General features: G+C 41.8%; 1 protein-coding gene across 1 annotated transcript in view; it reads left to right on the top strand.

Annotated features, from left to right (window-relative positions):
- The first annotated feature begins 8,921 nt into the window (after nucleotides 1-8,921).
- The window catches only part of LOC137095094 (calmodulin-1), a 31,870-nt gene continuing 28,034 nt past the window's right edge, over nucleotides 8,922-12,757 (top strand). Inside the window, exon 1 of the mRNA XM_067461334.1 lies at nucleotides 8,922-9,070. Coding sequence (XP_067317435.1) covers nucleotides 9,068-9,070 — 3 coding nt within the window. The 5' untranslated portion in view covers nucleotides 8,922-9,067. The remainder of the gene's footprint in view (nucleotides 9,071-12,757) is intronic.

Consider the following 12,757-nt stretch of genomic DNA (forward strand, 5'->3'; position numbering starts at 1 on the left):
TTTGGTGAGCAGTGTCCTTTGGTTTGGGAGTTGTAGTTCACCTACATCCAGAGATCACTGTGGATGCAAACAATGATGGATCTGGACCAAACTCTACACGAATACTCAATATGCCCAAATGTGAACACTGGTGGAGTTTGGGAAAAATAGAATCTTGACATTTGGGAGTTGTAGTTGCTGGGATTTGTAGTTCACCTATAATCAAAGAGCATTTTGAACCCCACCAACGATAGAATTGGGCCAAACCTCCCACACAGAACCCCCATGTGGGCCACAGCAACGCGTGGCAGGGGACGGCTAGTAGTAATATATAACACTAATATTGTGCTATGCTAATAATATCATATATTGTATTTACATACCACTTGTAAGCCACTCTGAGTCCCCTTCTGGGTGAGAAGGGTGGCATATAAATGTCGTAAATAAATAAAATCCATATAACAAAATACAAGTTCAAATGCACAAGCTAAAACCCTTCTAGGAGGCTAAAGAAGAATGGCAATTGAATTTCCTTTGCTTTTTGTTCTTGCCCCAGAGTGCGAAACCCCTCCAGGGCTGGGCTCCTTCCCTCTGCATTTGGGGATGAGCTCTCTCGGCACCTGCCTTTCAACCTCAACCTGTTCTGACTCCCATTCGCCAGAGGAAGAACTGGTGGCCGGCCAACAAGGAACGCAGCAGCTATCACAGAAGGCCACAAGCCACGGCTTGCCTTGCCCGCCCCCCAGGGCAACCCAGTCCCACCCTGCTCTACCGAGCAAGAATGCAATTAAAACCCTCCCAACAGATGGCCACCCAGTCTCTCTCTGAATCAAAGAATCCTCGACCCAAAGGCGTTATCCAGCCCATTTTGCCAGACAGGGAAGCACACCTGGTTGGGAGTCAGCTGTGTTAAAATCACTACTTACCAAAAGGTCATGAGTTTGAATCCAGGTTGGAGTAAGCTCCCAACCTTTTGTCTAGCTTGCTGTCGACCTTTGCAGCCCATCTGTAAAGTAGGAAATTTAGGTGCCACTTATGCGGGGAGGCTAATTTAACTAATTTACTATGCCATAAAACTCTCCAGGGGCCCTCCAGTCCAACCCTATTCTGCCACGCAAGAACACAATCAAATCCCTATTGACAAGTTGCAAGCCAATCTCCATCAAAATTGAAAGGGTCTTTGAGTGAAATTTGCAAATGCTAAGCAAGGGGCTTTGAATGAAATTAACAACAAAAGAGAAACATACCCTTTCTCTGTAGAAAAGGAGCAAGAGGCATCAAGTAGAGGCCATACAAATTCAAGCTTACATAGGAAGTAGGGTTGTGGTTAAGTGCAAAGGTTGCGGTTAAGCGCAGAGTCTGCAGGTACTAGAAGGTACTTTCCATCAAAAGGTCAAGGGAGGGGGGCTGGAAAGAGAGTACTTTCCATGACCAAAAAACCCTTGTATTACTTGAGTATGTAATGGTGTACAAAAGCCAAGGGGACGCGGCAGTCTATGAAACAGAAGTGCTGTCTGTCCATCTCATGTTGATCAGCTTGAATAAATGGGGTCTTACATGAACCAATTGGACTCTGTGGATTTCTTTGAAAAGGGACCCCAAACCCTAAACCCGTGATGCCTTACAGAATCAGAATGCTAGATTTGGAAGGGACCCTCAAGGGCCATCCAGTCCAACCCTATTCTGCCACGCAAGAACACAATCAAATCTCTATTGACAAGTGGTCAGCCGATCTCCATCAAATTGAAAGGGTCTTTGAGTGAAATTTACAAATGCTAAGCAAGGGGCTTTGAATGAAATTAACAACAAAAAAGAAATATACCCTTTCTCTGTAGAAAACAAGCAACATGGAAGAATATGTTTTAAAAACAAGAGGCATCATGAAGAGGTCATACAAATTTCAAGCTTACATAGGAAGTTGGGTTGTGGTTAAGTGCAAAGGTTGTGGTTAAGCGCAGAGTCTGCAGGTACTAGAAGGTACTTTCCATCAAAAGGTCAAGGGAGGGGGGCTGGAAAGAGAGTCCTTTCCATGACCAAAAAACCCTTGTATTACTTTAGTATATAACGGTGTACAAAAGCCAAGGGGGCGTGGCAGTCTGTGAAAGCACAAACAGAAGTGCTGTCTGTCCATCTCATGTTGATCAGCTTGAATAAATGGGGTCTTACATGAATAAATAAAATAAATTTATGTTCATATGTATTATTCATTTATGTCAAGGGCCGAAGTTTGACAATGCCTGGTTTAGGCTGTAGAGTGAATGCAGATTGAAACCACTTTGACTGCCATGGCTTGAGGTTATATAGATTCCCTGGGAGTTGTAGTTCACATTCTGGCAGCGAAGGCTCAAGACTCTATGAAACTACAACTCCTTGGATCCCACAGCCGTCCAAGCGGTGTCAAAACTGCTTCAACTCTGCAGTGTAGATGCACCCAGAGTTTCAGATGATACAATCCCAGGGGTCATTTCTTTTTTGGCTGCAAAGGCAAGGCTCCTGGGACAGGTAACCTTATCTCCCTCCAAAAGCCCATTGGAAGTCCATTTAGAGGCCAAGGCAGGCAGATGAATCAGCGGGAGGGAAGAGGGCTCTATTACAAGGTCGGCGGCCAGAGAGCCGTTTGCAAAATCATTAATAACCTCGGAGCCGGGAGATCAAGATACCATGGGCGGCAGGCCAGCTCTGGGGAGGGGGGGAATGTCATTGGAAATAATGCTACAGAAGAACGGCCTGCCTCAGGGGAGCATGCTTGCTCCATCCATGTTCAACATCTACACAAATGACCAGCCACTGCCAGAAGGGACAGAGAGTTTCATCTATGCTGATGATCATGCCATCACCGCCCAAGCAGGGAGCTTTGAGATGGTAGAACAGAAGCTTTCCGAAGGTCTAGGTGCCCTTACTGCCTATTACAGGGAAAACCAGCTGATCCCTAATCCATCTAAAACACAGACATGTGCCTTTCATCTCAAGAACAGAGAAGCATCCCGAGCTCTGAAGATCACCTGGGAAGGAATCCCACTGGAGCATTGCAGCGCACCCAAATACCTGGGAGTCACTCTGGACCGTGCTCTTACCTACAAGAAGCACTGCCTGAACATCAAGCAAAAAGTGGGTGCTAGAAACAATACCATACAAAAGCTGACTGGCACAACCTGGGGATCACAACCAGATACAGTGAAGACATCTGCCCTTGCACTGTGCTACTCTGCTGCTGAGTATGCATGCCCAGTGTGGAACACATCTCACCACACTAAAACAGTGGATGTGGCTCTTAATGAGACATGCCGCATTATCACGGGGTGTCTGCACCCTACACCACTGGAGAAATTACACTGCTTAGCCGGTATTGCACCACCTGACATCTGCCGGGAAGTAGCAGCCAATAGTGAAAGGAGTAAGGCAGAGACATCTCCAGCCCATCCCCTGTTTGGGTATCAGCCAGCACGTCAACAACTTAAATCTAGAAATAGTTTTCTAAGATCTACAGAGACACTCGCCGGAACACCTCAGCAAGTGAGAGTCCAAAAGTGGCAGGCTCAAACCCAGAACCTCAACCAATGGCTGATACCAAATGAGAGACTCCCCCCTGGGCACACAGAGGACTGGGCAACTTGGAAGGCGCTGAACAGACTGCGCTCTGGCACCACGAGATGCAGAGCCAATTCAAGAAATGGGGCCACAAAGTGGAATCCACGACATGCGAGTGTGGAGAAGAGCAAACCGCTGACCACCTGCTGCAATGCACCCTGAGCACTGCTACATGCACAATGGAGGACCTTCTTGCAGCAACACCAGAGGCACTCCAAGTGGCCAGATACTGGTCAAAGGACATTTAACCAACTACCAAACTCACAAATTTTGTATTATGTCTGTTTGTTTGCTTTGTTCTGTTAGAAATGTAATATAATTGACTGGCTGCCCTGACACGAAATAAATAAAAATGCTACAGAGTCCTGGGAGATGTAGTTTGGTGCACTACCAGCCCTCTTTGGCATTAAAGGCCAAAGGCCTTGCAAAACTACCACCGAAATCCCATTGGAAGAGTCTTGGCAGTTTAGGCATCACCAGGCTGCATTATTGATTGGTGTTTAGTAGAATTTTAAAATAGATTTTTAAGCATTTTTAATGTTCCTATTTGTATTTTATCTTTTAACACAGTTAGCAGCTTTGAATTTCATTTCTAACAGAGGAATGGGATATTAATAATAATAATAATAATAATAATAATTCTATTGTGTAGATGGACTCTTTCAAAATCATATAAATAATAATAATAATAATAATAATAATAATAATAATACTGTGCAGATACACCATTAAAATTATAATAATTATTATACTATGTAAATGTACCCTTATAAAATATAATAATTCTAATGTGTAGATCAGTGGTTCTCAACCTTCCTAATGCTGCGACCCCTTAATACAGTTCCTCATGTTGTGGTGACCCCCCCCCCAACCATAAAATTATTTTCATTACTACTTCATAATTGTTATGTTGCTCCTGTTATGAATTGTAATGCCAATATCTGATATGCAGGTTGTATTTTCATTCATTGAACCAAATTTGGCCTGAAATGGCCAGGCAACCCGCCTGGGAGCCGCGACCCCCAGGTTGAGAACTGCTGATGTAGATGTTCCCTAACTAAAAATAATAATTTAACTGTGCAAATAAAACATTAGACAAATATAATAATAATAATAATAATAATAATAATAATAATAATATAGATTCACTTTCAAAATAATATAAAATGTAATAATAATTATAATTATACTGTGTAGATACCCCATTAGAAATATATATATAATAATTATACTATGAAGATGCACCCTAATATAATATAATAATTCAACTGTGCAGATAAACCATTAGGCAAATATAATAATAATAATAATAATAATAATAATAATAATATAGATGCACCCTTTCAAAATAATATAAAATCTAATTATTATTATTATTATTATATATTATATTGTGCAGATCCACCATTAGAAAAATATAACAATATTATGTAGAGCCACCCTTATAAAATATATTAATTCGACTGTGTAGATGCATCCCTATTAAAAAATAAATTGACTGTTCAGATAAACCATTAGACAAATAATAATAATATGTAGATGCACTCTTATGAAATATAATAATTCTACTGTGTAGGTGCACCCTTAGAAAATAATAATTCTACATAGATGCACCATTAAAAATATAATATTTCTAGATGAAGCCTTGTAAAATATAATTTTATGTAGATGAACACTTGTAAAATATAATTCTACTATGTAGATGCACCCTAATAAAAGAATAATAATTCTACCATGTATATAAACACTTGTAGTGATAAACTAAGATTATGGCAACAAGAATGATTGACAACTGGGAAATAGAGGGAGAAAATATGGAGGCTGTGACAGACTTTGCATTTCTGGGTGCAAAGATTACTGCAGACGCAGCATGCGGCAAGGAAATCAGGAGACGCTTCCTTCTTGGGAGGAGAGCAATGTCCAGTCTCGATAAAATCGTAAAGTGTAGAGACATCATTATATAAAAATGATTATTATTCTAAGGGTGCATCTAGTATGCAGATGCACCTTTATAAAATATAATAAAATATAAGAATAATAAAATATAAATAACAGCAATAATGACTCTATTATTGCTATTATTTATATTTTATTATTCTTATATTTTATTATATTTTATAAAGGTACATCTGCATAGTAGATGCAACCTTAGAATAATTTATTTATTTGTTTGTCGTGTCATGACAACCAGTCAAATTATATTACATTTCTAATAGAACAAAGCAAACAAACAGACAAAATACAAAATTAGTGAGTTTGGTAGTTGATTAAATGTCCTTTGATGGGTATCTGACACTTGGAGTGCCTCTGGTGTTGCTGCAAGAAGGTCCTCCATTGTGCATGTGGCAGGGCTCAGGGTGCATTGCAGCAGGTGGTCAGTGGTTTGCTCCTCTCCACACTCGCATGTCGAGGATTCCACTTTGTGGCCCCATTTCTGAAGGTTGGCTCTGCATCTCGTGGTGCCAGAGCACAGTCTGTTCAGCGCCTTCCAAGTCGCCCAGTCCTCTGTGTGCCCAGGAGGGAGTCTCACATCTGGTATCAGCCATTGGTTGAGGTTCTGGGTTTGAGCCTGCCACTTTTGGACTCTCGCTTGCTGAGGTGTTCCAGCGAGTGTCTCTGTTGATCTTAGAAAACTATGTCTTGATTTAAGTCGTTCCCGTGCTGGCTGATACCCAAACAGGGGATGAGCTGGAGATGTCTCTGCCTTGGTCCTTTCACTATTGGCTGCTACTTCCCGGCGGATGTCAGGTGGTGCAATACCGGCTAAGCAGTGTAATTTCTTCAGTGGTGTAGGGTGCAAACACCCTGTGATAATGTGGCATGTCTCATTAAGAGCCACATCCACTTTTATAGCGTGGTGAGATGTGTTCCCCACTGGACATGCATACTCAGCAGCGGAGTAGCACAGCGCAAGGGCAGATGTCTTCACCGTGTCTGGTTGTGATCCCCAGGTTGTGCCAGTCAGCTTTCGTATGATATTGCTTCTAGCACCCACTTTTTGCTTGATGTTCAGGCAGTGCTTCTTGTAGGTCAGAGCACGGTCCAGAGTGACTCCCAGGTATTTGGGTGCGCTGCAATGCTCCAGTGGGATTCCTTCCCAGGTAATAATCCTCAGAGCTTGGGATGCTTGTCTGTTCTTAAGGTGAAAGTCACATGTCTGTGTTTTAGATGGATTAGGGATCAGCTGGTTTTCCCTGTAATAGGCAGTAAGAGCACCTAGAGCTTCGGAGAGCTTCTGTTCTACCATCTCAAAGCTCCCTGCTTGAGCGGTAATGGCACGATCATCAGCATAGAAGACGCTCTCTGTCCCTCTGGCAGTGGCTGGTCATTTGTGTAAATGTTGAACGTGGATGGAGCAAGCACGCTCCCCTGAGGCAGGCCGTTCTTCTGTTTCCGCCATCTGCTTCTCTGGCCCTGGAACTCAACAAAAAAGCTCCTGTTTTGTAGCAGGTTTCCTATGAGGCGGGTGAGGTGGTCGTCCTTTGTGATATTATACATTTTTCTCAGGTGGTGGTTCTCAGTATCATAGGCTGCTGACAAGTCTATGAAGACAGCTCCGGTGATCTGCTGCCTTTCAAAGCCATCTTCTATGTGCTGAGTCAGGTTCAGCACTTGCGATGTGCAGCTTTTGCCTTTCCTGTGGGATCCCACAGCTTGCTGTGGGATCACACAGGGGTCTATTTTTTCTGTAATTCTATGCAAAATAGAACTTTGTAGAGGTGGCACAACAGGGAGATTGGTCTGTAGCTTTTTGGGTCATTACGATCTTTGCCTGGCTTCAAGATGGCGATGACTCTTGCTTTCCTCCAGATTTTGGGGATCTGACAGGATGCAGTGCAGTTGTTCATCAGCTCCAGCAGCCAGCACCTTGCTTTTGGACCAAAGTTCTTGATTTGTTCCATATAAAATATAATAATTCAACTGTGCAGATAAACCATTAGGCAAATATAATAATAATATAGATGCACCCTTTCAAAATAATATAAAATATAATTATTATTATTATATATTATATTGTGCAGATACACCATTAGAAAAATATAATAATATTATGTAGATCCACCCTTATAAAATATATTAATTCGACTGTGTAGATGCATCCCTATTAAAAATAAATTGACTGTTCAGATAAACCATAAGAATAATAAAATATAAATTACAGCAATAATAACTGTATTATTGCTATTATTTATATTTTATTATATTTTATAAAGGTGCATCTGCATAGTAGATGCAACCTTAGAAGAATAATAATAATGCTGTGTAGAAAAGTATAATATAATAATAATAATAATAATAATAATTATAATAATAATAATTCCACTGTGAAGATAATCCAGTAATAGAACAAGAATGCGGTGTAGAAAAGTATAATATAAAATAATAATAATAATATATAATATTATATTAATAATAATATATTATAATATTATATATAATATAATATATAATATATAATAATAATTCCACTGGGGAGATAAGCCAGTAATAGAACAAGAATGCTGTGTAGAAAAGTAGAATATATAATAATAATAATATATAATAATATTAGTAATATTATAATATTATATATAATATAATATATAATAATAATTCCACTGGGAAGATAATCCAGTAATAGAACAAGAATGCTGTGTAGAAAAGTATAATATATAATTATAATAATATATAATAATATTAATAATATTATATAATATTATAATATTATTATATACAATATAATATATAATAATAATTCCACTGGGAAGATAAGAAGCAAGTCCTGTAGTTTGGGAAACCCAGAAGGGGGCGTGGCTTATGCTCGAAGGGGCGTGGTTGTAGGAAAGGGGCGTGGCCTCGCTGTGCTCTAGACTCCGCCCCCTTCCTTCCCAGAGCGACCCATTGAGGGAGAAGCCTAGCTCGGACCGTACCATTTTTGGAAAAAAAGGGGGGAGGGTGAAGGACTCCCCGTTGTTTCCTGGGAAAGCATTCCGTAGCAATCGCCAGCCTTCTTCTCCCAGGGCCGCTCGCTTGGCTTTCCCTCCTCCTTTTCCTCCTCCTCCTTGGTTCCTCCCTCCGCGCCTCCCCCCCCGCCTCCCCTCAGCGTGGCCCGCTCCGATTTTTGACGCATTGCAGGTGAGAGGCGACCAATGGGCGCGGGAGTCTCATCCTGCGCCTGCCTCCCCGGCCAATGGGAGCGCGCGGCACAAGGGTTTCCGTCACAGTGGAGTCTCCTTCCGCGGAAGAAACGGTTCCGGAGGGGGAGGAAAAGTAGTCCCCCGGCGCCTGATTGGCGGAGAGGGGAATGGGCGGGGCCAAAAGGGGGCGGGGCTTCGGGGCGAGGCCGTTGGCGGAGGGATCCCGGCTTGAGGTCTGCGAGGCGGCTCTCCCGCAGCGGGTTCCGGCCATTGCTTCTCCCTCCTCCTTCCGCGACGCTACTGCTGGTGTTGCTCTCGGTGCCGGTGCCGCGCTCTGCCCTGCTCTCCCAGACCTCTCTCGCTAGGCCCAACCGGACCCGGAAATGGTGAGGGAGGCCGGGAGTGGGTCCCCTTCCCCTCGGGGATCGGGTTGGCGGGACAGGGAGTGGATCCCTTCCTCCTGGGAGTAGATTCCCTCATGGATTCCGCTTTGAGGGGCTGGGAAATGGGGATCCCTTTGGGAGGGTTCGGGAGTGGATCCCTCATCCTTAGGGATCCGTTTCGACGAGTGGATCCCTCTTCTTGTGGAACCCTTTTGAGGGAAATGGACCTCTCCACCTCTTGGGGAATCCCTCATCCTTAGGGATCCGTTTCGACGAGTGGTGAGTGGATCCCTCCTCTTGTGGAACCCTTTTTGAGGGGTAAGGAGTGGATCCCCTCCCTTTTTTTTTGGAATCCCTTTGGGGGCAAGGAGTGGGTTCCCCCCTCCTTTTGGAATCTGTTTTGAGGGATAGGGAGTGGATCTCCCTCCCCTTTAGGGTCGGTTGTGGATCCCTCCTTTAAAGGGGAACTGTGAGTGGATCCCTTCCCCTTTGGGATCACGGTTGGGTCCCTCCTCTTGGGCATCCTGTGATAGATCCCATCCTCTTGGGGAATCCTTTTTGAAGGTTTGGGAGTGGATCCCCTCCTCTTTGGGATCGGTTTCGAGGCATTACAGTTGGGCCCCTCCTCTTGGGCATCCTGTCATCGATCCCATCCTCTTGGGGATCCTTTTTGAAGGTTTGGGAGTGGATCCCCTCCTCTTTGGGATCGGTTTCGTGGCATTACGGTTGGGTCCCTCCTCTTGGGCATCCTGTGATAGATCCCAACCTCTTGGGGATCCTTTTTGAAGGTTTGGGAGTGAATCCCTTCTTTTTGGGGGGAGCTGTGAGTGGGTCCCTTCCTCTTTGGCATTACGGTTGGGTCCCTCCTCTTGGGCATCCTGTGATAGATCCCATCCTCTAGGGGAACCTTTTTGAAGGTTTGGGAGTGGATCCCCTCCTCTTTGGGATCGGTTTCGAGGCATTAACGTTGGGTCCCTCCTCTCGGGCATCCTGTGATAGATCCCATCCTCTTGGGGAATCCTTTTTGAAGGTTTGGGAGTGGATCCCTCCTTTTTTGGGGGGAGCTGTGAGTGGATCCCTTCCCCTTCGGGATCGGTTTCGAGGCATTAACGTTGGGTCCCTCCTCTTGGGCATCCTGTGATAGATCCCATCCTCTTGGGGAATCCTCTTTAAAGGTTTGGGAGTGGGTCCCTCCTTTTGGGGGGGGGAGCTGTGAGTGGATCACCTCCTGTTTGGGATCGGTTTCGAGGCATTATGGTTGGGTCCCTTCTCTTGAGCATCCTGTGATAGATCCCATCCTTTGGGGATCCTTTTTGAAGGTCTGGGAGTGGATCCCGCCTCTTGGGTTATCCTTTCTTGTTGGGTCGGTGGGGGGGGAGAGGTCTTGGGGAATCCATTTTGATGGTTCAGGGATAGATCCCTCCTCTTGGGGAATCTGTTTTGAGGGGCTTTGGGAGTGGATCCGGTTTTGAGGGGGGTTGGGAGTGGATCCCACCTTTTGGGGATGTTGTTTGAGCGACAATCAGTGTGCCCCTTCCTCTTGGGGGGCCCGTTTTGAGTGTTTAAATGAGTGGATCTTTCCTCTTGGGAGGGATTGGTTTTGGGTCCAAGGAGTGGATCCCCCACCCCTCGGGGGTCTGGCCAGGTGAGTAGCTTGAGGGGAGTGAATCCTTTTTTCTTAGGTAACCCACTGGCTTTGAGTGGGGTGGCAAGAAGTGGATCCTTCTCTTGGGGAGCAATTTTTCAGGGAGTGGATCCCAGCTTTTAAGGTTTGGGTTTTTCAAAGGGGCAAAAGAGTGGGTCTCCTTGTTTGGGGCAGGGAAAATGGGTCAGGAGGGAGGGAAGGGAGATCCTTCTTCATCTCCTTTCCCCAGGCAGCATTTGTTTATGGTGGGATGTATAGGGCGTGCTTGGGATCTGGGATCAGTGGGTGGGATATCGAGGGATCCAAAAGATGGGGTGGGTGGAAGAGAGAAGGGTTTAGTTTGAGTCAAGGAGATTGGGGGGTGCCTCTTGTCCACGTAGGTGGGGCCATGCGATTATTTGGACTTGGAAGGTTGGCCAGAGGGGTTTGATGCCATGTTTTCCTCTCCAGAGAAAGGCAAAGACATCAAAATAAAGGCTTGTTGGGTCAAGTGTTTATCTACATATTATTATTGTTATTATATTTCCATCTTGTCTTTACTAATAATATAGTATATTGTATATACATATAATATTTATAATATTATAATGTAATACAATATAATACTAGAAATAATAATACAATATTGTAATTATAATTATATATTTACATTACTAATAATATTATAATATAATGGTATAGTGCAATATAGTAATATATAATACTGATATTGTACTATGCTAATAATATAATATATTGCATGAAAATATATATTGTAAGCTGCTCTGAGTCCCATTCGGGGTAAAAAGGGCGGCATTTAAATGCTGCAAATAAAATAAATATTTTATAAGGGTGCATCTACATAGAATTATTATATTTTACAAGGATTCATCTAGGAATATAATATTTTTAAGGGTGCATCTACGTAGAATTATTATTATTATTTTCTAAGGGTTCACCAACACAGTGGAATTATTATTATATTTCATAGGAGTGCATCTACATATAAATGCATATTTTATAAGGGTGCATATACATAGAATTATTATATTTTACAAGGGTTCATCTAAAAATATTATATTTTAAAGGATGCATCTACGTAGAATTATTATTATTATTATCATCTAAGGGTTCACCTACATAGTGGAATCATTACTATATTTCATAAGAGTGCATCTACATATTATTATTATTATTATTATTATTATTTTGTAAGGGTTCACCTACACAGTGGAATTATTATTATATTTCATAGGAGTGCATCTTCTTATAAATAAATATTTTATAAGGGTGCATCTACATAGAATTATTATATTTTACAAGGGTTCATCTAGGAATATTATTTTAAGGGTGCATCTAGAATTATTATATTTTACAAGGGTTCATCTAGGAATATTATTTTAAGGGTGCATCTAGAATTATTATATTTTACAAGGGTTCATCTAGGAATATTATTTTAAGGGTGCATCTAGAATTATTATATTTTACAAGGGTTCATCTAGGAATATTATTTTAAGGGTGCATCTACGTAGAATTATTATTATTATTTTCTACGGGTTCACATACACAGTGGAATTATTATTATATTTCATAGGAGAGCATCTACATATAAATACATATTTTATAACCCTACATAGAATCATTATATTTTACAAGGGTTCATCTAGGAATATTATATTTTAAGGGTGCATCTACGTAGAGTTATTATTATTATTATTTTCTAAGGGTTCACCTACACAGTGGAATTATTATATTGCATAGGAGTGCATCTACATATAAATAAATATTTTATAAGGGTGCATCTACATATTATTATTGTTATTATTATTATTATTAATATTATTATTATTTTCTTCTAAGGGTTCACCTACACAGTGGAATTATTATATTTCATAAGAGTGCATCTACATATTATTATTATTATTGTTATTATTAATAATATTATTATTATTTTCTTCTAATGGTTCACCTACACAGTGGAATTACTACTATATTTCATAAGAGTGCATCTACATATTATTATTGTTATTATTATTTTCTTCTAAGGGTTCACCTACACAGTGGAA

This window comes from Anolis sagrei, chromosome Y (genome assembly GCF_037176765.1).
Source record: "Anolis sagrei isolate rAnoSag1 chromosome Y, rAnoSag1.mat, whole genome shotgun sequence".
Classification (NCBI taxonomy): Eukaryota; Metazoa; Chordata; class Lepidosauria; order Squamata; family Dactyloidae; genus Anolis; species Anolis sagrei.